Source organism: Lathamus discolor, chromosome 3 (genome assembly GCF_037157495.1).
Source record: "Lathamus discolor isolate bLatDis1 chromosome 3, bLatDis1.hap1, whole genome shotgun sequence".
In the NCBI taxonomy this organism is placed as follows: Eukaryota; Metazoa; Chordata; class Aves; order Psittaciformes; family Psittacidae; genus Lathamus; species Lathamus discolor.
Window position 1 is genome coordinate 8,922,769 of NC_088886.1, and position 27,121 is coordinate 8,949,889.

Sequence of the window (27,121 nt, forward strand, 5' to 3'; positions counted from 1 at the left end):
AAAGCACGGTAAGATTGTGGGAGTTTTTTTTTGGGCTGGCAACTCTAAACTTAATTCTGGGCATAATTCTTATAGCCATGATCAGTGCTGTTAATGATAGCAAGCATTACACCTGCTGGTAAATGTTTTCAGGTTTGGCGTCTTGGATAATGCCGGGTATTGGAAGACTAGATGTTTAGATGTATAATTTTGTACACAGTGCCACCTGGAGAATTCGGGAATAAGGGTTTGAATATGGGATTATTTTTGATTCGTTTTTGCCTCATATTTATTCAAACTATGTGGGACTGTTAATGAGCTTTCTCGAAGTCTGCTGTGTTTTGGTACTATTACCATTTGGTATGTTAACATTTTGCTGGTTGTCTGGTCTAGAAGATGAATCTTCACAAGAACTTGGGTGAGAATCCTGCCTGATTCTAGTTCTTGAAACCCAAGCATAGAAGTGAAGTTGTCAAAGTCTCTTCAGAGCTGCTGTCTAGCTTTGCAAGTTTGCAAATATTTGTCGTCTGTAAGATCCTACGTTTTTACTTCTGAATTTCCTGGATGCTTAAAGGTCTATGACTGGATGTGCCCGTACACGCTTCAGTCATAATAAAGTAAGTAACCAAGTCCTATGCAATGGGTTCTGAACAGGCCTGTAAGTTGGGCATTCTTCAGCCTGTTGTGGCTGACCCCGATGGTTGTAATCAGAGCACAGAGAACTTTCAAGGTTTTGCAGAAAATGAGTATTTATAAGGTAGCTGGAGATAGAACCATACCAATGTCTCCCTGTGCTCCACTGGGCTGCTGAGTCCTTTACCAACAAATCTCCTAATCACTTCCTGTAAAATGGAAATGTGAATAGGAACATGAGCTTTTCCTGTCCAAGCTGAGCCAACAGCAAACTCTCTTACGCAGAGAATCACAGGTCTCCCTCAAACTGGGTGAATGTTGTAACTAATAATATAGTGATATCACGTGTAACAAGAGGCATTGCTGCTGTATCCAGTGTTTGTATGTTGGAAGAAAGGGATAGTCTCTGCTTGAAGTCTGTGACCTTAGAGGAACAAAACAAATAAGATTGCCTGTCCTTGGCACGTTCTGCCTCACATTCAGAGGTGCCTAACTCTTTGTATGTATTGGGCATGGAGCAGATACACTTTATTTTGATTTGAGATTTTTCTATAGATTTAGCTCTAAATTACCAGCCAGTGTTCTAAGGAAGAGTCTCCCATACAAACCCATTGTGATCTTTTGTATACAGAAAGCACAGTGGAAGATAAAAAAGTAATTATAAGCTTTCCTAATTTGATACATCTCTGGGTAGATTTATGGAAGCCTTCAAGATTTGTCCCTGCACTGAGCAAACATAGGCCTAGATTTTAGGGAAGACTTGCTCAGTTTATGGTTTACATCAAGGTCATAAGAAATTTTTAAGCTATGCATAATTTCATCATGAATCATTCTGGGTTTGAACAAGTGTTGTTTTGAGAGTTTGACTTTATACTTATACAAATATTTTGCAGTGGTGAGAGGCTCGGGTTAAAATCTCTAATTTTGGAAGGATATTATGGTAAACAAAACTGCAATAAACAAATAGGAAGTGGTATGAAAAATTAATGGTTTTAGTATTTTTTAATCTTCTTTTTTTTTTTTTTTCTTCCTAATTCAAAAGACAGTTTTCAAAGGTCCTGCAGGAGATTAATTTCACACTGTAAACAAGATACTTAGAGAATTTCATATTCTTAGCATGTGTCATCTTAATATTCAACTTTGTCCAAAAATCTTATCATTCTTCAAGAGCACTCTACAACTGAGCAAAGTTAGTGAAGCTTTTATAATACAGTACTATCATCAGGTGGTCCTATTTTAAAATATAATTGAACTCAAAGAGCTAGTAGATAACCTGGTTTTTAAAAACCATGAGCATCAGTCAGTATAATGCACACTTTTAATTGATGATGATAAAACGCACCAAAAACCATTCTCATTCCTCAACGGAGCAAGTTCAGGCAATTTCTTTAGTCTATAGGTTCCCAGTACAATAGGATTCCATGGCAAGGGATAGAGAAAGAAAGAGAATGGAACAAGTTTCAAAATAAGGATATGGGAACTAAATTACCCATTTCTTTCTAAATTTGCATATCTAGGAGAAATGTTTAGCTGGCATGAGGATTTTTGAATTGCCTTTTTAAAGTTTGCTATGTTAAGAAAAAAAGGTTTTATTCACCTATATACAGGTTTTCCAAACTGTAGTTAAGAAACAGAGAGACTTGTCAGGATTTTCTCTTGCCCTGCTATCTCTATCTGGCTGTCTACCTACAGAGTAACTGGACTGATAAACGTGCTGCCTGGATAAAAGGGCTAGGCTGTTACCCTAAAAGTGAGCTTCCTTCATCTTCTAGTGTTGCAAACCTCTATTATGCCAATATATTTCCCTTAAAAGAACATTCTGCTAACATCCTCTCACAAAGTGTTTTGTTTTGTTCCTTTCTGAGACGTGAAGCAAGAAGAGGAACCCAGAGAAGAGTAGGCAGAAATTAGCATTCCCTGTTTCTCAGCATGCAGTTGGATTGTGGGGGTAAGGTAGATTTTCCCTGTGTCTGTAATCATTGTGAGGTTCTAGGACTCATCTGTTTCTGTCCATGTTTCTTTTCTCATGCTGAATGAGAACATAGGGTCCTACCTCCCTCACCTCTCCACTGAAGAATGGCAAAGTAGAAAATCTAAATTGCTTCAAGTCAAAAACCTTTCATAAATTAAGGCTTTTATATTCTACTTCTTCATTGACTGGCATAGCATTTTCCTTTCTGTATGTTGTTTTGGTGTGTTTAGTGGCTACATGTGAGAGCAGTGACATTTATATGAAGTGCATCTATTAAATTCTTTATAATGAATAGCATGTAACTGTAAACCATATACAGTTTTCTCATTTTGCCCTCCTCTGGGAGACTACGACAACATTTTGGCAAGTAGGAGTAAACAGCTTTGTGTTGGCATGCAGTAAATTAAACTGAGTAATTAAAATCAATAGCAAAACACTAGCTAGGCAGAAAGGTCATATAACACAACAGAAAACTGTTGGGTAGCATATTGCAGGAAATCAAAATAAATTTCTGAACTTTTCATTATTCTTCACATGCCTGGAACTGGCCTTAAAAAGCTTGTTAGATATAGCAAGGTATTGATAGACAGCATCATTCTCTGAGATGGAATAAACATGTTTAAATGCTAATAAACAAGTGTTTGCAGGCTCCAGGCTGCCAGATGCAGTGGAAAATAGCAAAGAGGTCTTTAATTTTACTGCTATTATATAAACTATTGTTTGTTTAGGTTGGCTTAATACATTTCTTGGTGTAATGCCTGCAAGTATTCAAGTTGAACTATGTCAATCACTAGTTTCTGTCAGTACAAGTGTCAGTTGTATGTTTCCTGTTAATGTTTCCCTGGTCAGCTGGCTAGCAAGTAGCATTCTGCCTTCGAGGAGAAAAGCTGCATAGATGATTTTGCAGGGCATGATGGGAAAAGTGATAGCTCTTGCAGCTCGTGATGATAAAAGTGAAGGCAAAATCTTCTGATCCAAACCAGCAATAGCCCCGAAGTGGACAATGACCAAGGAACATGGCCTAACAATTTACGGGATATGCAAAGTTTTAAGCTGAATATAAGGTCTTTGCTCTGATTTTGAGGTTTGAGTAAATAGATAACACTTCTGATGATACGATTCTGTTCTAAATAAAAGCACTTCTTTTATGGCTATGGCTTCCAAAAGGAAGTCTGTGATAGGTTTTTGCTTCTTTTGCTGATGAAGTGTGTTACGGTGGTGGAAGGAAGTGGGAGGAAATCATGAGACACGACTCTGGGAAAAGTGGAGATGTAAGATGAGTCATTTAGAAGTGTTTGCTTGGGAGAAACTGAAAAGGAATCAAAGGCATAGCTAACCTGTAACAAGTACACTCAGTAGTGAAGTGGATATGAGTTAAAGGCAATATATTTTATAAAATAAACTGGTTGAGGTGGGAAAAGGAGAATGTTTTGAGACCTGTGAGCCCTTTTGGCTGGACTTGTTTGCCTTTCTCAGCTCAATCTGTTGTTCTAATAGGCAATGCTACTCTGCCTTTCTTATCTCTCTTGAATTTGCCAGCTCCATTAGCTCTCTCTGAGGCAGCTGTCAGGGAGAAGAGATCTTGCTGTGCATTCATTCAGGAGGTATGAAACGTTGCATTTATAAGCTTTTCCTTAGGTCTTCATTTTTGGCTTTGCCGCATTTCTGCTATACAGTTTTGAAGAGCTTACCCTGACTGTGCAAAACTGTGGACACTGTGTGGCTATAACAGACAGCCCTCAGCTGATCAGGGCTTTTTTTTCTCTTGTGGGGTAAGTGGTGAGTTATAGTGCATTTATCTGAGAAATCAGAGCCTCCAGCTGGGTAGGCACTGGGCAGATATGAAACAAAAGCACTGGGTTATTGCTGTCGTGTGCTGTTCCTGTGTATTCCTGAGGTCGCTTAATTTCCCTTCCTCTATTCGTAATTTCAGTTTAAAACAACACTTTTGGGGTTTTTTTATGCATCCATTTATATTGTCTGTTTTCAATTTAATCGTAGTAATTTTAAAATAATAACAGTGATAGGCAGGTTTTGTACTGGCTGGCTGTGAGATAGTTGTGTCTTGTCTTCTAAATACATACTGTATTCTAATAATGCTAGCAATTGTTTGAGAGCAGCAACAGTGCAAGCTGATCTGTCATTTAAAGTTCGGTTCAGATTTGGTTTGCTTGAGTTATGAGAATGGCTTGGCCTTTTTACCCTGTTCCCTTGAGAACATGTGTCCACATTCTATAGTCAGCATGGGAGGAACACAAACCAGGCACACTCATCTTCTGATGGGAGACTCCAATGATCTGGACATCAGGAATATTGCAGGTTCACATTATCTGCATTAGGATTACTGTATATGGAACTTGTATTATATCTGCTGTAAATGGTTTAAATAGCCAGGCTCTCATGGTTAATGAACATCAAGTTTAATGCTTCTGTGACAGAGATTCAGAAAGGGATATGACTATGACCACATCCAGTTGAAAATGCTATAAGAAATAATATTTATCATATTTTCCCCCACTTTTAGTCCAGATAATGTCTTCAAATAGCTTTTGTTCTTTTTATATTCTCAGTTTTAGAGAATGTGGGACTTAAAGTATTACGTGTATATCATGGAATCATAGAATGGTTAGGGTTGGAAAGGACCCTAAAATCATCTAGTTCCAACCGTCCTGATATATATAGGGTATTGTATACAAATAGTGCATGAAAATACATAGAAACAATATCTGTTGTTCTCTTTTGGTGTGTTTTAATGTAGTAAGTGGGCTTCCTTTTTTAAAGTTAGCTGTTAACTTTTAAAACCCTACAGAATTTCTTTTTTCCCATGCTTGAATTTTTATTGTCATTAATGGAATAGGAAATGGTATCTACCTTCCTGTCTGTTAATGCTTAACCCTAATTTGTGAATCCTATTTTAAAACTGTGGTTCACATTGAGCAGGACTGTGCATCTGCTTAAAGCTAAGTTAATGTACAACTGTAGGCAAAATGAGATTGATGCAAAGTCTTCTACAAATATTTCAAACCATTCTTTAACACTATGCTAAGTAATAGCTTGATGAAATTTTTTCTAATTGAGTGCATGTGTATGTGCATCAAATTTTCTGTATTATCACACTGAAAATACCATACCTTTTATCTGCAGTATTACATGGCTAAATTTCAGTCTTACATAACTAAATTCACAGAATCACAGAATCACAGAATCCCAAGGGTTGGAAGGGACCTAAAAAGATCATCTAGTCCAACCCCCCTGCAAGAGCAGGGTAACCTACAGTACATCACACAGGAACTTGTCCAGGCGGGCCTTGAATATCTCCAGTGTAGGAGACTCCACAACCCCCCTGGGCAGCCTGTTCCAGTGCTCTGTCACTCTTACAGTAAAGAAGTTCTTCCTGATGTTAACGTGGAACTTCCTATGCTCCAGTTTACACCCATTGCCCCTTGTCCTATCACTGGATATCACTGAAAAAAGCCTAGCTCCATCATCCTGACACCTACCCTTCACATATTTGTAAACATTGATGAGGTCACCCCTCAGTCTCCTCTTTTGCAAGCTAAAGAGACCCAGCTCCCTCAGCCTCTCCTCATAAGGGAGATGTTCCACTCCCTTAATCATCTTTGTGGCTCTGCGCTGGACTCCTTCAAGCAATTCCCTGTCCTTCTTGAACAGAGGGGCCCAGAACTGGACGCAATATTCCAGATGCGGCCTCACCAAGGCTGAGTAGAGGGGGAGGAGAACCTCTCTTGACCTACTAACCACTCCCTTTCTAATGCACCCTAAGATGCCATTTGCCTTCTTGGCCACAAGAGCACATTGCTGGCTCATGGTCATCCTCCTATCCACCAGGACCCCCAGGTCCCTTTCCCCTTCACTACTTTCCAGCAGGTCACCCCCCAACCTGTACTGGTACATGGGGTTGTTCTTCCCCAGATGCAAGACTCTACACTTGCCCTTGTTAAATTTCATCCAGTTTCTCCCCGCCCAACTCTCCAGCCTGTCCAGGTCTCGCTGAATGGCAGCACAGTCCTCTGGTGTGTCAGCCACTCCTCCCAGTTTTGTGTCATCAGCAAACTTGCTGAGGGTGCACTCAGTTCCCTCATCCAGGTCATTGATGAAAATATTAAACAGCACCGGTCCCAGCACCGACCCCTGAGGAACTCCACTAGTCACAGACCTCCAGCTAGATTCTGCGCCATTGACCACAACTCTCTGCCTTCTTCCTTTCAACCAGTTCTCGATCCACCTCACTACTTGATCGTCAAGCCCACACTTCCTTAGCTTATCTATGAGGATGCTGTGGGAGACAGTATCAAATGCCTTACTGAAATCAAGAAAAACTACATCTACCGCTCTACCATCATCCCTCCACCTAGTCACTTCCTCATAGAAGGCTATAAGGTTGGTCATACATGACTTCCCCCTCATAAAACCATGTTGGCTGTTCTTAATGACCCCCTCATCCTTGATATGCCTAGTGATGGAGTCAAGAATAAGTTGTTCCATCATCTTTCCAGGGATGGAGGTAAGGCTGACCGGTCTATAATTACCCGGGTCCTCCTTCTTGCCCTTCTTATAGATTGGTGTGACCTTTGCCATCCGCCAATCCTCAGGCACCTCGCCCATTTCCCACGACTTACCAAAGATGATGGAAAGTGGCCTAGCAATGACCTCCGCCAGCTCCCTCAGCACCCGTGGGTGCATTCCATCCGGACCCATCGATTTACAGATGTCCAGTTTGCATAGCTGATCCCTAACCCAATCCTCATCTACCAAAGCAAACTCCTCCTTTGTCCTGACTCCTTCTGGGGCTATAGAAATCCGGGGCCCTCGGGGAGAGTCTGCAGGAGTAAAGACAGAGGCAAAGAAGGCATTCAGCACCTCTGCCTTCTTTATATCCTCTGTCTCCAGGGTACCCACTTCGTTCAGCAGTGGGCCTATATTGCCTCTTGTAGAATGTTAATGTAATAGCTAACACACACATCTCTATGTATATATAAACCACCTCAGTACATTCTTGTGCCATTTTAAGACCAGAGGGACTATGTTTGATACATGGTATAGCCTGAAAAAAACCAACAGATATGAAATTGTGACTCCTGCTAGAAAGCCTTTAAATATTTAAGGTTATTACAACCTACATTTTCACCATTTGTGTGTTTAAGTTGATAGCTGTATAAATTATACGTCAAGTACTCTTGCAAGCATTTCCTACAAGCACATTGACAAACGTCCTGTGATTCTCCTGGAAATACACAGAACATGGAGTATTTTGAAGACAATTTGCTTATGAAACTGTTTGTATCCCATATGTATGCTGCTTTATCTTATTTGCCCCTGCCTTTTTATTTAAGCACAAATATTACTGTTTCTTGACACTTATTTGGAAGATTTTTACATGCTTTTTTTCAATGCTTAAGCCTTATTGCAATATAGACTCTGTTTTTTACAGTGCCAGTCCTACAAAGCTTTACTTGTCTAAAATGGAAGTTAGTATTTGCGCCAAACCTTCTGAAATGTGAAAGAGATGAGTTCCTGGGACACATGTTAAATAATCCTCTGGAAACCATTCTTGAAATAAAAGTATAAGCCCATGACAGTCCTACTGGCTTCCCTATAGGTTAATGTTCTATATGCAGAGTAGTCCAACATGCTGATGGTAACAGCAATGTAAAAGCCTGAAACAAACTGAGGAACATTGCTGCCTACTAACATTTTGTTTGCAAACCAGAAAGACAAAGCTGATAGTATTGATAGTATTTTGTTTTACATAGTTTTCACTAAGCCTTTTATGTATGACTTAATATTCACATGACATTTTAGAATTGTTAGCGCTTATCAGTGCAGGCAATGTTAAGAAACACAAAATAACATCTCAGGATCTTTTCTGTATTTCCTTTTCTTAATTTTATCAATAGAGACTGTGACCCAAGACTCTCTTCTAGGGTTTTAACTGCCCACTTTTTCCTAATATGTAATCTTATGGCATCACGCTTAACACTATTAGGAATATGTGGTTATGTGCCTGGGCTAGCAACTAGTGAAACATCTGCTTAGATAATCTCATTGATTAGGCTCTGGAAATGCAAATATTTGAACAGTGATTTTAAGAGTAACTTCTCTGGAGCCTAACAGTGTGTACCTAGAAATCATTGAAGGCATAGTTTTTGCAGGTGCATATAGATCCTGCTATAGCTCAGACTGCAAGCTTTATATCTCCATACCTCTCACCAGAGTTTGCTGTAGATTTGACTCAGAGAATCTTTGAGATGGGAAGAGCAGAAAAGGTCTCCTGTTTTTTAAACTGGTTACATTTCCTGTGAGCACAGAAAAAATACTTCTGTTGGCAAGACATATAATTGTGAACTGCATTAGTGCTCCCTGACTTGTATATTGTGAGTCACGTTGCGTTCACAGTTTCTACAGTACTCTCACGGTGTATCAGCCTCCTTGCTGACCTGTGAGCAGTGTGTTACATTCTCTTGCTACGTTTTGTAACAGTCTAAAGGGGAAGAAAAGTGTCTAGAACTTTGCCATTACCTGTAGCAGCAAGAGAATGTGAAGAGTCTGTCAAGGATAAATAAAACTTTGTGTAATTTAGCAAAACGTATCCTACATTTCCCTTTGCCACGCCATCGCGTCTAGTTACACTGCAGAAGAGGGTAAAGGAGGTAATGCTCTTGTAGTCTAAACAAACTCAGCACGGTGAAATGGAACAGTACTTTAAAATATGCATAAGGATTGCAGTTGCTCCATTTTTGACACTGACTGTTAGGTAGAGAGAAAAAACAAACCAAAACACAGGCTTTTCTTAAAATAAATGTTTTTGGGGTTTTTTTAAGGGCTATCAAGCAAAATGGTGCTGGATCTATCACTGTGAAAAATAGGGGTGGCCTGGTTGATACAACGCATACAGTTTGGAAAAACAAGAGTAGTGCAACACATACCGTTTTTCATTTTCTCCTGTCTTCAGCAGCACCAACCACTGCAGCATCTCATTTTTTTTAACTTTGTGTTAGGATGGGAAATCCCATGTGTGTACAATTGCTTCTGGCTGCCTGGTCCCTCTGCTCTGAGCTTTTTACCTCTGCTTGCATGTTTCCATGTCTACTGTAAATAAGAAGTGACCGAGGGGGCAGGATACTTAGTCTCTTCTCAGATCAATACTACTCTGTGGGTCAGCAACTAGGAATGTTTGAAAAAAGCAGGAGGAGGGAAATTTCCCCTGTAGGCTGAGGCCAGCACCTCTGTATTGGTTTCATCTCTATTACCTGGGGAAGAAAGCCTGTGTAAGTTATTTCTGAACCAGTAATAGCTGGCAAAAAGACCACTGTGACTATGATAGCAAAGAATTTAAGTAACAAGGAAATTTCGGGTGTCTGTCCCCTCTGTTGTCGTCCATTTCCCCCCTCCCCCAGCCCTCACCCCCCCACCATTAAGATAAGATCTTTAATGCCCAGATGGTCATCTAAATGTTTTGTTCTTGCAGTGGAGTAGGACCAAGATCAGCATGTGTGAGAGTTGGGCAATGAGGGTATTATATAAAGCAGTAGCTCTTGGTCTGTGGGTAGAGTAGAATAGTGAAGTCCTGTTGCACACGTGTGTTCCCTTTCAAGAAAGGGGCTTACCGTATTTATTGTTTCCCTTTTAGCTGAGAAAAACTGATGCTTTTCCTTCCAGGTTCCTCTTCCCTCCAGTCTGTGTTTAATATGATAGCTCTGAGTGCTGTCTCTGAAAGGGGTAAATGGAGGACACAAAAGGCAGGTCTGCACAGCACAATGAAAGTTTAGCCCTGGAAAAGCAGTATTGCCATTGCTAACAGCAAGCCACATGCTGGTATGGAGAAGAAATGGGAGGCCTACAGAATGTCCCTTTAGCAAGAGTAACATGAGCGTAGTTGGGGCAAGTTAATCTGTGACACTCTGAAGGAGAGTGGGATGTTATAAGTAGTTTTTTAGCAGAGGAAGATGGAAGGAAGCAATATGAAGGAACAGAGGATAAAACTTGTGTATGAGCAAGATGTGTAGCCTGGGGAAAAAATAAAAAGTTTGCAATGCTGAATTTAATTTCTTTGCTCTCACATTGTTATGTCTTGTACATGTTTTAAAATTATGTGCTCTCATGCAAAGAAATCAGGTGATTCTTCATCATAAATCAGTCTTTATAGCAAACAAAGTTTGGAGGTACCTATCTTAGACCTGCTCTTTTCTGGAAATAAAGATGAGGCACTATCAGAGATTGAGAAGATGGAGCAAATTGATTAATTAAAAAGCAGTAAATCATCAGCCCCGCATGATTTATGAATAAAAGAATTTGGAATAAGCTTAGGAATGAATTAGCTGAACTGCTAACAAAGATATGCACTCTCATTAAAACCAAGCTCTGTTCCGGTGGGTTGGCAAGTATCTGGGGTTTATCCTATATTTAGACCGGTAAGCATTACATCTGCACATTGCAAATGGTCGGAACAGGAATTTAAAAGGGAATAATAAAACACCTGGAAGATAGCAATGTGAGAGACTTTAATGAGAACATTTCAGCAAGGAAAAATCATGTTTCACTACATTTCTCATGACTGTGAATGTGCCCACAAAAAGAAATACAAATGGCCACATTGGATCAGACTTAAAGTCCCTCAAGCCCAGCACCCTGCCTCTGATAGTGCTCAGTCACAGCCACGTAGGAAGGAAAGCAGAATAAAAAGGATAAAATAGCTCTTTTTCCCTGGACTTGATAAATAGAAACAAGGGTCAGGTTTAAGGGGGTCACTACAAACATGCTGACATCATCCCTTTCCCAGAAACCAGTCCTGAGTGTACTTGTGCTTAGAGATTTCCCCACTCACGAAAAGGAATTAGATGGTAAAATAAACAGTGTTTTCAGAAGAAGGACTAAAGAGAAGTGTGACAAGTTAGGTGCTCAGGGTAGCACTAACCGGTCCCTGGGTTAATTGTTTTGGTAGTATTTTCATCTTGGAAGACCAGTGGTTTTGTTTTAACCTCCTTTCATTCACAGTTTGAGATTAACAAGTATTGCAAGGTAGCGAAGCCAAACTGAAGCTATGCTAACCTCATCCTGATACATGTGATGTATTTTTGTCAGCTGCTCTTCACTCCTCCAGCCATATGTTGTCCATGCTAGCCACGCGCAATGCATCTTCTAGCCGTGATTGCGGGTACTCTGTGGTCTGTGGTGCTCTCACCCACGATTCCCATCAGCTCCTCTGCTGACGGATTTTGTTTTTCAGCCCTTGGAAGAGTAAGCACAGGGCTGAGAACCAGACACAGGGTCTCAGTTCATCAGAGAGGCTTAAGCAGTTTCTGGTACTCACACATCTTACAAAAGACTTTAACTCATATATCTTATTTTTTTAATTTCTTTAAGGTGTACCCTTTGTATTTTGGTACTAACTAAGCTGGACTGACTCAGAGCTACCTGACCTAGACTGCCTACATTTTCTCCATGTGATGAAGTAACTCCCTTTGTAATAGAAATGCCCTTCAGAAGTATGATTGCAATATGTGCTGAAAGAAGGTGTTTCTGGCTTGCTCACCAGTCATTTCTGTTTATCTCCCTTTGATTCCACCAAAAACCAAGGTGCACTTTCCCCTTGGGAATTCCTGGGAATGTTTCCTCACCTTTAGGTTTCATCTACCAGGCTTATGAGGTGAGCTGCCTGACATAATGTATTTTGACTTTTTAAAACCTAGTGACAAAGTCTGTCACAAGACACTGCTACAAAGGCTAAGTAGTCACATATGGTGACAGGGCAAGTATCACCATAGATCAAAACCCGACAAGGAAACAAAAAGGCAGAGGGCTAAGTGGTCAGCTTTCATCACAGTAAAAGGCTAGCAGCTGCATTTCTTAAAGTTACCTATCAGGTCATATGCTAAATACATTTATTAATGATCTAGGGAGAAAGGTGAAAGGTTAGGTGGTAACACTTACAAATGATGTAATTACTTAAGTAATTTAAGCCTGTAGCACACTGTTAGAAACTTTTAAGTGATCTAAACAAGTTACTCAAATGGATAAAGAAGGTTCAGGCCTGATAAATGAGAAGTTAGTATGTGGAGGGAACCACGCAAAAATCTCATCCTCTAAATGAAAGGAAAAAACCTGAATGTTGCTGTTGGCAGTTCCATAGCAGAAGCCATTTGAGATGCTGTTATGATAGAAAAAATGAACAAGGTGCTAGAAGGTGTAAGAAATGGGACATTTAAAATGAATTACCGAACTCAGTCTTCACTGCATGGAGGCAGACGATAGGATAAAGCATAATATTATGGGTAAGTTTGTTCAGCTAACAAAGTCTGATCCATGATGACAATTTCCTGTTTTCTTTTGTCTTTATCCTGCTCATACATCATCTACTATCAGAGGTGCTCTGATCCTTATCAGCGATAATATATATCAGGAAGTCTAAGGCTTCCAGAGGGTTTCAGATTTTGCTAAGGGCAGTTCAGTAACGAACCTCAACCAAGCTACAACTGGTGAAAACCTATTCCATATCCATTCTTCTTCCTTTGGTAATTAGTTAAAATTGACATCAAAATGACATACATTAACAGTCTCAGCTTTGTATTTAGACTGTGAAATCATAAAGATTTTAAACATGGATTTCAGAATTCAGATGTTACTGAAATACTTCCTCAAGTTGGGACTCTTATGAGACTAAGAAATTATTCTTGCATGGAGGAGAAGTCACCTGAGACTAACCTAAATGAAGTTAACATAGATTTTGAAAATTATTCTTGCAGAAGAACAGGGAGTGGTGGGAATAGATGAACAGATGGGAAAGGGAGAAGAGGTGACTGAAGAAAAGGCTAATTAGGTAATTGAGGCTAAGAGGCTATTAGAGCTGACCCAGTGGTTTACTGGTAGCGCAGTTCAGGGACTTGAATTTGGGATTGAGGTTGGTCCCTCATTCCCAGGCCAACACAAGCTCCAAACATTGCAAGGATTCAGTTTTATAGACCGTATGATCCTGTAAGTATGTGTTTTCCAGACAGCATAATCTGGAGGGTTTGTGTGTCAGATTATAGTGGAGACAGGAAAGAATAGTGGAGTAAAATGCTGAATTTGGTTGGGCATAAAGACTAAAATGCTATGATAACCCTAAATTGTTTGCTGAAATTCTTTGGCAGAAGGGGAAGGTCTTTTAAAAGGTTGTTTAAGTCATTCCATTACCTTGTTTCTGGCCAATTTGAAGCTGGTATGCTTGTGGTATGTGAGTCTTGTTTCCATCTTTCAGCCTCTTAAACTATCTTCCTTTCTGATCTGGTCAGTGATACACTTTCTTCTGGGTTTTATATGCTTGTTTTCTCCCTAATATCAGAGTATTCCCCCCATTCCTTCAGTTCCTGCATTTCAGGACAGAAATGCTGGCTCCTGCATCCTTCTCTTACATTCATGACATTTTCAGAGGATTACGACTTTTCTTATTCTCATATTTTTGTGGAAAGTAATCTGTTCTTCCTCTCTTTTTTCTTTCCTTTATAAGCACTGCAGAAAGATACTGCTTTTGAAGCAATACATGGCTGGAACACCTGTGGTCAGTAGGAAAAACATATTTTGAAGCAGAAAAAATCACCATTCATTATCCCTGCAGTTTAAAATAGAGTTTATATAGAATAATTTCAGTATTAGAACCGCTGCTTCAGTGGAAAGGAGCTGCGGTTTAAGATTTAGTAATTGGATAGAATAAATGAAAGATAGAGGAGGGAGTATGGCTTTGGTTGGCTGGAGGGAGAAAAGAAGGTAAATTTGCTGCTTGTCCACTGAAGACCCCATTTGTACCTGCTGCTGGCAAAAGACTTTTGGATTTTGCTTTCAGCTGTGTGAGCTTGTGTTATGTTTAGGGGAGATAGACAAGTGAGGAGTGACGGATGGCACTGCAGGAAACCTCCTCCCACAAAACTATATTGAGATTTGGAGAACCTGCAACAGCACTTCATTTCAGGTTGTGCTGTTGTCTACTACGAAATTGCTTAAAAAGTAACTCAGTAATTAAAAAAATTCCCTCTGGTTTTAGGTAGAGTGGTTTCATTATGTTTTTATTATTGGTATTATTGTAGGACCTAGAACACTGGCCTGTGGACAAGGACCACATTTCTCTAAGGTATTACACAAACACAGGGCAGAAGACATTTCTCACTGTTATTTTCTGTTTATCGTTTCTCCTCACCACTGGATTTTCCTTGTCAGGACATTGCATTATGTTGACGATACAGTTTTGTTAGAAACCTTTCTTAGCAAGTTCTCCCTGAATATTTGAAACATGGGGAAATGTCCATGCATGTTTGAAATGTGGGGAATTATTCTCATTTGCTCATGCAATTCTGTTTCTAAGTTTTGACTTTCATGTTCTAAAACAATAATAACGTGCTTTCAGGGTATTTTCAGTAACTTAGATCATTCCCATCAGAAATATTATCTGACGCACAGGTCTCATTGCTTAGCACTGGTGCACATACCCCATACCATGTTTATTATGAACACTTAAAATGAAGACGTTCTCAAAGAAAAAAGAAATTAACCTGTCTCTTCATTGGTTAATTATTTAAGTTTTAAAGAAAAAAAAAAAAAAGAAAATTAAGTTTTTTTTTTTCCCCTTGAAGTTGTAAAGGATGGAGATTTTGCAAACAATCTTTGTACAGTTAAATATTGCTTGAATTCCATAGCAATCTTTATAGATGATAATTAACCTTAATCCTTGAAAGGTATATGCTAAATGTGTAGATTTCCTGATTTTTAGGAAAGCCATTAAATTATACAGTATTTTTATATGTAAGAAGAAACCAGGTATTGGTAGAAGTAGAAAACCTTGAGGTGTTAAAAATGCTAAAAACATTTGGAGAACATTTGAATGCATATTAGGAAGAATACAAACACGACTTATTTTGCAGTGTCTGAAACTGTGTTAGCTGTGCCAAAACCCATTCAGTTGTCTGTAAAAAATATATAACACCATCTGACATATTCACTGTCACTCTATGCTCTGTGAATCAAATATAAAATTATGTGCAAGAAAAAACCCTACGAACTTATTTTGTCACAAGTAAGCTCAGAATTTTGAAGATGGTCAGCTCCGCTTGTCAACATGAATAAGCAAGAAGAAAAATAATGGCTTAGACTAACAGAGAAACAAGTCAGTGAGGCTTTCAATTTGAAAGGGCTGCCTCACAGAAGAGGAGTTTGCAGCTTATGATTAGCACCCTTATATTTTCTCCAGAGTTTTTTGATTTCTTGCAGTTAATAAATAGGGACATCCAGCTTTAAGAATAAAATTCAAACACTGAGAAGCAGTAGGTAGATCTAGTGTTTTCAGTGGTGTCAATGAGTACCTGAAGGTTATTTTCCAAAGCTGAACTGGAATCAGGTTTTGTGCTTCAAAGGTCTTTAAAATTTAGACTTAACTTCCTTAAAGTCTGGGACTTGGGCCCACCCCTCTGAATTCCATACACAGGCTTGGAAATGTGTAAGATCGTTATGTTGTATCCCTACATCTGCAAATTGATGGCAATTGAAAATGATCACCACAGTGTGTCACCACAGCTAACACTACATTGCAAATGCATTCACTTGAGCATTTCTCTACAAGTCAGATCACTTAATTTTTCTTTTGGCCATTGATCTTTTACAGCACCTGCAGCTTTTTGTTTTTCCTCCAAAGATCATCATTTTACTTTGAAGTCTAGTGAGTCTGATATATCTAACCCAATCCTGTAGAGGCAAGGAACTGAATAATTACTTCATGAGTGCCATATGAAAAAGCAGTCCAAAGACTGTTTATGCTGCTCATTAAAGTCATTGGGAATTTGGCTGGGCAAGAGCTCCCTGCTTTGGTCATGCAACTGCAGAGGCGGGGGGGAGTGGGGTGGGGGGAGAGAGTGTTCCAAAGATTGTTATTTTCTAATTATTTGTGTTGTGGCACCACAAAAGGATTTGATTAGCACCCTTATGTGTTTAAAACTTAAAGAACAGATAGCAAACAGCAGAACCCCAGCCATCCCCCAGTGGTTTTTCTCCAAAGTCTTGATTAACTCTCAGTTTTCAAAGGGAAATTAGGTAGCAAAGAAAACGATAGTAAAGTTTTCCTTTGAGATCAAAATTATTAGAGTTGAAATTAAAATTATGTCCAAAAAAAATAGAAATATAGTTAGGATAAAATTTTCAAAGCTTAGCTGGTACCCCTCACTGCCTGTTGTAGTAAAGAGTAAGATGCTGGTGCCTCTGAAAATCTCAAGTTTCTGAGAGTGAATAAGACTCTGATTTTATTTTTATTTGTAACTGAACAATTTAATCTTATTGCATGCTACCAAAACAGAGTAAATGTCCTAACTCCAGTCTGCAAACATATAGGAATAGAAAAGCACATGTACATTCATCCTTGGAGTAATAAATCTGCTGGGTTGGGAGTGCTACCTTGTCAGCTGGGAGAAGATGCTCAAATCCACTGACTCAATCCTTTGACTGTCACTGGACTATGAGTCAAAATAAAGAGAAAATCTTCATTTCTGTGCTTCCATCTTCCTTCGGAAGAAAGAAATTTGCATTGCATTTATCTTTAAGATTAGGCAGTCTGAATTTGTTTCAAAATTATGTGGAGTATCAAGCTTCATTTCTGTAAATATGTTTCTAAAAAAAGACTGGAAATTAGTTGTGTGCATGTTATTTTCCGTGGCCATTCTTAGAATTGGGATGGTTCTCCTTTAAGCAACCATTCAGAAGCGTTGAAATCCAGGCAGTGGTGTATCAATTAGCAGGGTGCATTTCTTAGTGTGAGCTGCCTGGAAATGCAAAATGGCAAATCTGAGCATTAGGATTTCTACCATCATTTTGCTTTCCTACCTCTAACTGCAAATCGGCTTCGTTGTGACTTACAGTGTAAGAAGTTGGTGCATTTCTGCAGATCCATGATAAGATATTTTTCTCTAGTAAGAAATGCAGTTAGACTCCACATTCTAAATCTATTCCTGCCAGGCCCTAGATGCATTAGTATTCCACTGGCAGCTGCCTGTAGGTAGGAATATTGTTTTTGTCCATAACCAGAGGGAACAATCAGACTAAGCCGTTCCCCGGCTATAAACCAGCCAAAGTAATTGGGTTTAATTTTAATTTTTGTAATAGCTTTAAATTAATAGGAGCAGCTGCTGCCACAGTGTGTGGGTGTCCTTTTCCAGAAGGCACAGAACAAAAAAGGGAAAGAGTAAACAATAGTGCGTCTAGGACACAAAGGTTAATTCAAGAACTGAGCAATGTCTTTTCGTTATCAAAAACTCAGTTGGTGATATCTAGCACTGTGTCTCTCTTCTTTCTTTTTCTTTCCCTTTTTTCCTTTTTGCCTTTAATTCCCTGATAAGATCTCAATCTGATTAGGCTCCTGTGTGTAAAGATGTGTTGTTGGTATCTAAACGCTAACTCTCTTTCTCTATATGACTCACAAATAGATTAGCAGTGACAAAGTGCTAGGAGAGATAAAAATAGATTAGCAGTGACAAGAGTACTATTATAATTATTTTGGAAGATATGGTTTGAATTAAGAGTTTGGGCACTTTCTGCCCTGAGAGGGTGAATTTAAACCTAGGAACTGAGGATGGTTTCTGCTGTTGTGTCAGACACCAGATAGTGAAATGTCAATACCAGATGTCCTAGACATCAAGATTAGCCATAATAGCCAAATGCAGCCATAAAGTGATGTGTCAAAGTGGATAATAAAACAGATGCTTGGCTTCTATAATGAAGGGGAAAGGGAATGAAATATCAAAAGTGCCTTTAATGCATTAACAAAGTTGTCTTCAACTTGCTTAAAAGTAGAAAGTTATTGAACCAAGGAGAACTATGTGTCATTTAAACATTAACTATCAGCAGATGAATTTCAATTAGCATTAGCCTTTCTGAAATCCTGATTTTCCTCCTATTGGTCTCATTTTACATGAATTTTTTATAACATAAAGCGAAGCTTGTCCTTTATTATTTCTCCCATGCTAATTTGGAAACAAATAAAGTTCAACAACTCAGCAACATACTGTTTAAACTTGCATTATGGTTTGAGGACTGGGAGCTAGAATACATTTACCCACTGCCATATCATCTGCTTGATTTGAGATCAAATGAGGGATGTCCTATAGCACTCCAGAGTAAGGGTGAATGACAGAAATATGTTACGATACCGAAGAAACCTATTAGGTTAGTGCACTGCATGCAGACAGCTGGTGGCATTTTTCCCTTACTGATAATTAAAAAAAAAAAAAAATTCAAACAATTGTTTTTCTGTCCTTCATATCTGTGCCTTAAAAAATATTTTTCAGGTCTTAGTCATAAGCAAGTCCCTTATTTAAGCAAAAATCATAGAATTACAGCGTGGCCAAGCCCACCACTAAACCATGTCCTCAAGTACTGCATCTGCATGTCTTTTAAATACGTCCCTGGGCAGCTTGACAACTCTTTTGGGGAAGAAGTTTTTCCTAATATCCAGTCTAAACCTTCCCCAGCAGGACTTGAGACCGTTTCCTCTTCTCCTATAGTTTGGTACGTGGAAGAAGAGACTGACCCCACCTCACTACAGCCTCCTTTCAGGTAGTTGCAGATAGCAAGAAGGTCTCCCCTGAGCCTTTTTTTCCCCAGGCTAAACCCCAGTTCCCTCAACCATTCCTCATCACACTTGTTCTCCAGGCCCTTCACCAGCTTTGTTGCCCTTGTCTGGACCCACTCCAGCACCTCAATGTCTTTGTTATAGTGAGGGGCCCAGAACTAAACACAGTATTTGAGGTGCAGCCTCATCAATGCTGAGTACAGGTGGTCGATCACTGAGCTAGCTCTGCTGGCCACACTGTGTCTGATACAAGCCAGGATGCTATTGGCCTTCTTGGCCACCTGGGCACACTGCTGGCCAGATATGATGCTGAAGTAAATTCTTGAAGCCCCGAATGTACAAGAACCAAGGCAACAGTGTGGGCAAATAAATTCTTATTTGAAGTCTAATTAACTGCATCACTGGCTATTTATTGTACTTTGTCAAGAACATCTCAATTCCTTTCTGTTTCTCCTTGTGGATCCTGAGTCTTGCTGATCAGACTCCTTAGCTGCTGCTAATTGGCAAACACATACTTTGACATAATGAGAGGGTTTTGTTCTCTATTTCATATTAGCAATGAAAGGCCAAAACTGATGCTCTGCAGTAGACCAGCTTCTCGGAACTATTATACAGGGGCCCATTACTGCTGCTATGTCTGTAAATCTTATTACGTTTTCCCTCACCATGATCCTAGTTTAGCTGAGATCTGCTCCAATCATTAGAGACCAGTTTATAATGTTGCGTAATTGAATCAGTTAGAGTCTGCAGGACCATAGTGTTTTGTTGCCAAACATGACCATTAAGTTAGTTTCATCAAATTACAAGTACATGGTATGAGTAGAGAATCTCCTGTCTAAATAAAGCTAAAAAAATCCATTAATAGAATCAAGGGTGCAAACAGAAATATTGAACATCTCTAGTCTGCAGAACAAGATTTTGATCTACCTCTGAAATATTACTCATTTATGTTGAGAAATAACAGAACAATTGAAGTTCAGTGAAAGGTGGCAGGCAGACCGTTGTTATTTCTTAAACAGATACCAACTTCATAACATTGCCAGAAATGTCTTTATTGTAATAATTTACCATCATGTATATTCGTTTGTACCTCATCAGATAAGCCAGAACTCTTGAGAAGGGCAGCAATCCAACTTGGAACAGTACCAAATACCCTTTTCTCCTTTGCTTTGTAATTTAGGACTATGTTATTTTCTATACCTTTTTGTCTGGGTGGGGTTTTTTTCCCTACCTCAAGAATTCATCTCTTCTACTCACTGGCTAGGCATTGATATATCCCCTGACTGTTAAGGATAATAAAAATATAAATATGTCCTGAATTTCAGTAACAGTTCTGTCAATGTAGCCTTATACTGACATTCCTTCATTAATTATGCCTCATCCCTGTGCTGGTGCATTAGATCTGTATCAAAGGATGTAGCCATGCTCCAGCCAGAGGTTTGGCTGAAGCATGTGTAGCAGTATGAGACTGCACCAGCTTGATATCAAAATAGAGGATAGTTTAGCTGCCTGTGTATCACTTTCATTTTATGGGGGTGGATTTCTTCAGTTTTGTGATACTACCTCCTGCTATGGTGACTGCCAGCTTGGGCACCTGGAAAGAGCTGCAGTCCCTGTGGAGACTGGTGCGCTGGCACGTTAACTGTGCTATGCACAGGCCCCTGGCATGGAGGTTGTCTGCATGAGTGAAATGCGGGCTCTGGGATCTGCTCAGCAGGTCCTGAGATGTTCAAGCTGTTCCACTTCATTTGAATAGAGGAAGGTTGAGTCTCACATAACATTCTTGTTCAGATTTCTTATGTCAATTTATGTATATGTTAATGTACATATATGTTGTTTCTGTTTTTTAGGCAAAGAATTCCCTCTAAGAATGTGTATTATTATCGCTGCCCAGACCACAGGAAGAACTATGTCATGTCATTTGCTTTTTGCTTTGATCGAGAGGATGACACTTATCAATTTGCTTACTGCTACCCCTACACCTATACTCGCCTTCAGCACTATCTTGACAACCTACAAAGGAGGAACATGGACTACTTTCGCAGAGAATCGCTAGGACTCAGCGTGGTAAGTAATAGGCATGCTTGCCAACTAGCAGGCTTCATTATGAATGTCTACCCGTAAATGCTTACAGAGTATAATTCATCATCCCTTCTAATGTACACACACACACATATTCATTTTACTGCTATCAGTGACACGAGGCAGTGTACCTGAATGGTGAAATATAGACAAATGCTAATTTAATTTCACATAAAATGTTTCCTTTGCAATATGCAAGGTAATGCTAAATTCCCATGTAGGATGTATTTATGTCGAAAGACATTAAAAGATGAAACTTAAACAGCTTTATTGAAGAAATGTGGTTTTGGAGTACTCTGTCCATTTGTTGTTCTGGAAGAGATTTTCTCTTTTGAAGGAAATATGTGTCTTTGGAACTAGATTATAACTTTTCTTGGTAAAATAATGCTAAACATATGCAAACTACCTATCTTTTTTAATCTTAAAAATGCCTGTTTTTTTTTTTCTTTGTGATATGAAATTGAAAGAAGTCTTGTGGTCTCAGTATAGATCCTAGTGGCCTCATGAAAATGAAATGTGATAGTTCTTCCGGTGTAGGAAAGAGGGTTAATGGTAAAGGCTGAACTTCTGCTCACTTTGCTATAACCTTTCTCTGAAATGTTGCCTGTCCTGAGGATTTGGAAAGCATGACTCAGCCGCTCCCAGATCAACTCAGAAATCATCAGATTAAAAAATAATAGCTGAAATCTTGTGGGTTTATTTGAGGATTTCTTTTATTTGCTTGCTTTTTTGTTTGTTTGGGTTTGTTTGATTGTGAAAATCAGAATAAAGTAATATGTATAGCTTGCACTGGAATAAATCAAAGACTTCCAGCATTATAGCAGGCTATTGAGATCCCTATGGTGGCATAAAACTTGGAGGAAAAAAATCACTTACAAAAAGTGAAACCAGAATTTACAAAAGAAAGTGTTTCTTAACTCTTTTGTCAGTTATATACTGTTCTTGTTTTAAGGATGACTATTAGATATCCGTGAGCTGGCATTAATTATTAATCATTCCAATTAGGGGGACAAACAATTATAAGGGAAAAGGGTATTAAAAAAATAGAAAAGTAAAATCTTCAGAGAATGGAGGAAAGAGCACTATCATCTTAATGTGTGTAGGGTTTTAATTATTAATCTTAGAGGACAGAGCTGTCATTAATTCTATAGTGAAACTGAATTTGTTTCCTTTCACACTGAAAATAGTGTATAAACAGTCACATTTGCATATTCATCAAAACCCTGATCTGACTGATTAAAACACTGAGATAGAAGGATTTGTCTTTTATCTGCATTTTGACAGACAGAGCTATACTCTTAAATCTTGTTAACATTGTGTTACCAGTAGTTGCTAAATATTATTTTTCATATTTCAGCAAACCAAACAAACAGATGCCATTCAAAATGTGGCAGGAAATGTGCTGTGTGTAAGTCCTGATTTTATAGCTATATGTGCACACAGAGTATGTTTTGCAGAAATTGATATGGTAACATTTTGCAGCTCACCATGCTGATCTGTATAAAAAGCTTCGGAATCAGGCTCGTGCTGTAATCTTTGTAAGTAACGTTGCAATCTCAGAGCTTTTCTGGCTTTTCTCCACACACAACTGTCCTCGAACAGCTTGGTAATTTTATGTCTTTGCTGAGCTTGAATAGACAATTTCCATAAGATCTCTGCGAGTTAAATATTTTAACATAGAGCTTTGTTGCTATCATACATCTTTAAATGGTGAAAAACAGGATCCTTCAGCCTTCACTGCACAGCTCTTCATAAAAGCAGAAGCTGGCTGTACTTTAGAGAATTGCGTGCCATATAGGATAGATTTAGAGCTAAGAAAGTGAGCTCTGTTCCTGCTCTGGCCCCTTATGTAAGGTAAGAGGAATCAGATTGGCATAAAGAGGCCCTTAGAAGTTCTATTCTGGGCGAAGGGACGATACCCCTGGTAGCACACAGCGAAAGGTAACTTAAAGATGCCATTTGAGGATAAACTCTAAAGTCCTTATGCTGGGCACAGGGCTGAAGCAAGCTAGTATGCTAGGGGAAGGCTGTGGCGTATCTGTCTGGAGCCACAAATACCCTCGGTTCACTCCAGGGGAGTTTTACAGAAGTTTGTGAAGACGGAGAATGGTTTGAAACAATTTTACTTCTGGATAATGAAGGTTTGAGATGTGCTTTTTGGAAAGAACAGAATCTCACCACAGATCTTTTATTTATATGGGTTTTAAATTTTATTTTTCTTTTTCATGGAACAGTAAAGTCCAACTCACAAGAAACCATGCCTAGATGATTACTCCTGAAGGCTTTCTGAGTGCACGTTTTACTGCATGTAATGTTTTCAAGGCAATCTAATTTCTAATCTAATTTCATATTTTCTCTAAAGAAAGTACTATACCTCCATTAACTCCTTAAATACTTTCACTAATTCTGTGAAAATTGAAAGTGAAATATCAACATGGGACATGTAATTGTCATTAGGATGCAGAATGGCAAAGTGGTTCAGAGCCAAATGGCAAAGATTCCCATTGCCAGTGTCAATGGATAACTTAGCTGTTCTATTTCTGACCTTTTAATGTTTGTACTCTTTACTTCAGAGAGCTATCCCGCATTCTAGATGTGCCAAATGGCCTTGAAAATAGTCTCTCCTGCCAGCTAGCTATGATGGTCACCCAGGTATCATTTAAACTCCCATTTTCATTCTGCCATTGTTTGCCTTAGGTAACTTCAGACTTTCTACTGTTTGTCCCAACAGATCATAAGTTCAAAAGCTTTGAGCATTTTTTTAAATGGTGAAATTAGTTTTCTTGCATATTATCAATGTGTCTCTCATCTCTGCATGTATTGTGCAATATAAACCAGCATAATATTATGGAAATAATATAATGGAATAATTTTAATATTTCTGTGAATATATAAGCACAGGATCAATTTACACTTAAAATACCTATTTTGTAATACTTACATAGTCTCATGTGCAGTTATAGTTATGCGTAGCATTACAATCCATATTTCAGAGTTAGCAAAATTTTTGAGTGTGTTGTCGTTTGAAGCAGGTAATCTAAATTAGCTGTGCACATTTGAACAGTGCGGACAGTCGATGAGACCTGCACCTCTAGTACTATTTCCATTATCACACATAATAAATTAAATGAGTTTTGGTGAGGCTGGCTCAACTCCTACAGCCCACTTTACAAATCACCATTGGCTTGGCAATATTTTAATCTCTCATTTAAAAGAGAGCCAAGATTAATTGGAGACAGATACTTCCTTTCACCCCATTAGGCACTGGTGCTTCCAAATTGCACTTGAAGAGAATTGCAACTGCACATACAAACCACGAGCCTCAAAGGGACCTCCACAGTACACAAAGATTGGAATATGGAATTCTGTTAAATTAAATATTAAACATACGTATTTTAAAACAAAAAGGCAATATGTCTAATGTAGAGCTCTGTAAGTGAGCCAGTCACTTAAATCAGACATGAGGTACTGAGTGAAACAGATTGGAACGTGCAGTGCTTTATTCTGACTCCACACCACTTTGGTGTGTGCTTTTAATTTATGTAACTTACTCCTGATTTATGGAAGTATCAGGGAGATCAGAATGAGGGCCTAAGACTGTGAAACTGTGCACCAGATGTCACACTGCTGATTCATTGACCAAATATCCCTTATTTTCCATCTAGATGACTGGGTACCCCAGTAAAAAAAGTTGATCAGTTCCACTGATACCTACTGGTCCGTTTTTAGCTGGTAGGTTATGACTTTTTTAAAGCATGAAGCAAAGAAAATAGACAATCTTTTTTAAGGTTAAATTCCCCATTTCTGTGTTCAGCATTAGGTTATGTAACAAGAGAATAATAGTTCTGTAAAAGAAGTGTTCTTCCAAAAAAAAAAAAAAAAAAAGGTTTCAGCATGGTGTATCAAACCTTTGAAATCATGTTGGTATCAGATGCTGTACTTTCCAATATATCTGCCTGCATCTAGGTTGAAATGTCATGTAGATGAAATTTGTGGCAATTTACTTGGCCTGAAAAAGGCCATAGAAATAATGCTTTAAAAAGTAAACCAAGCGTCTTATTTCTGTAGAATGTAAAAATGCACCTATATAGATATATGTTCAGGGCACATTCTCTTTATTCAGTGGTGTATCCATTTACTCATATAGTACTGATCTTTCCATAGCACTCATAATATGGATGTTATCCTAAAACTATATGTGAGATTTTAAATGTTCCTACAGGTATTTTCTCAGTTAGGTTGGATATCAGCAGAAGTAGAGTTGGACCTAAAAATAACACCACCAAAATTTCTTTCTGAAGTGAAACATGATTTATAATATATAATAGCACAGCGTGCAAGCCAGAAAATTATAGAAATAACATGAAAAATAACAGGGAGCTATTCTATACCATCAGCTATAAGGAAAATTTCTTTGTTAGAATGTAAAGGAAGTTCTGGGAGATAAACTGGCTTGTGGGAATCCTAGACAAGGAAAGACAAGTGAAACCATGTTACTGTTGAAAGTTGCCATCTGTTTGTAGGATATATACAACTGTTCATGGTAAAAACAAGAAATACTTTGGTTTAAGTTGGAAGCAATATGTAGTTTTAGAAAAAACAATCTCAATAAAATCATCATTTATTGTTAATATTGTGCAAGGTTACTAAATGTATTAGCATTTAATTAATTCTAACAGTACTAAATGTACTAACAAGCTGGTTATTTCTTAAATTTCATAAAGAACACTGTTTCATGTAGTAAAACAATTTCTAGAAGGATTTACATAAGTTGTTGTATATGATTAAAAAATCTTAAATTGGGAAGAAGGCTTCAAATCTCTGTCAGTTTTGTAGCTGGAACTTCACAGAAAAGAAGATATAAACAGAAAGAATCCATTGGGTTAAGAAATGACCTGCAGAAAAAAGGTTATGATCCACATTATTAAGAAGAAAACCTCCTGAAACGAATGAGAGTAAATGATTTGTATGTGGTGGTGTTAGTCTATACAAACTGTTTTCATCCATAGATCCCAAGTTGCACCCTTTCATCCTATAGTGACATGGGGAAACCTTTGGAAAGTCAATGACCTTTCTGAAGTTCTCACTGGACTTTATGTAGCTGTGCGGTTTGGCCTTTTGCTTCATGGCTCTTCCTGTTTCCATGTTGGGCTCTTTGTTTCACCTTTACTTCACACTTGTCCTTCATCTGGCTTGCCCTTTCTTTGCCTCAAATCTAACCTTCCCTTTTCATTTAGTTTATACTTTCATAGGCTAACTACAACAAAGGAGTTGTGGCATGTATTTGCTGCTCTTATGTTACTTATTCTGCTTTGCTCTGTCTCATTCATTCCCCTTATCTCTTTGAGTTATGAAGGGAAAATCCAAAAGATCTCTTAGGTCTTTTAAATACCAGGACTGCACAAAGTAGTCATGTTCCCTTTTCTGCACTCAATATCCCTATCTTAGTGCTATTTCATGTAACTTCATGTTCTGGTCCATGACCTGCCTTCCTTATGTGTTTTGTGTTTCCTGTTTGCTCCATCCCCTGATACGTACACCACATTTCCAGAGAAGTTACATAATATGCGGTTAGTCCAGGCATCAAGCTGGAGAGGAAACATTAATGATCCAGTCAGTTGTCCTGGCATACCTGAAATAACACCCAAGTGCAGGAAGGCATTTCAGGGTCTGAATTCTTGTTTCGTGGCAATAACAAAGTTTAGGTAAGAGGCAGAGTCTACATGTTCCTATCCTCAGCTGCTTGGTTGGGAGCCACACAGCTCAGTGTGATAGGTGTAAACTCAATAGGAAACAAACTGGTTTTGTCCACACAGTAAGTTCAACCCCCACATCTGGGCAGCTGCCATTAGTTA

The 27,121-nt window shown here is 38.7% G+C and overlaps 1 protein-coding gene across 6 annotated transcripts in view; it reads left to right on the plus strand.

Moving 5' to 3' along the window:
* Window positions 1–27,121, plus strand: part of BEND5 (BEN domain containing 5) — a 977,708-nt gene that overhangs the window by 372,763 nt on the left and 577,824 nt on the right. For all 6 annotated transcript variants that reach the window (XM_065673381.1, XM_065673382.1, XM_065673378.1 and 3 more), the window contains one exon: window positions 21,035–21,251. In XM_065673381.1, coding sequence (XP_065529453.1) covers window positions 21,035–21,251 — 217 coding nt within the window. The remainder of the gene's footprint in view (window positions 1–21,034; window positions 21,252–27,121) is intronic.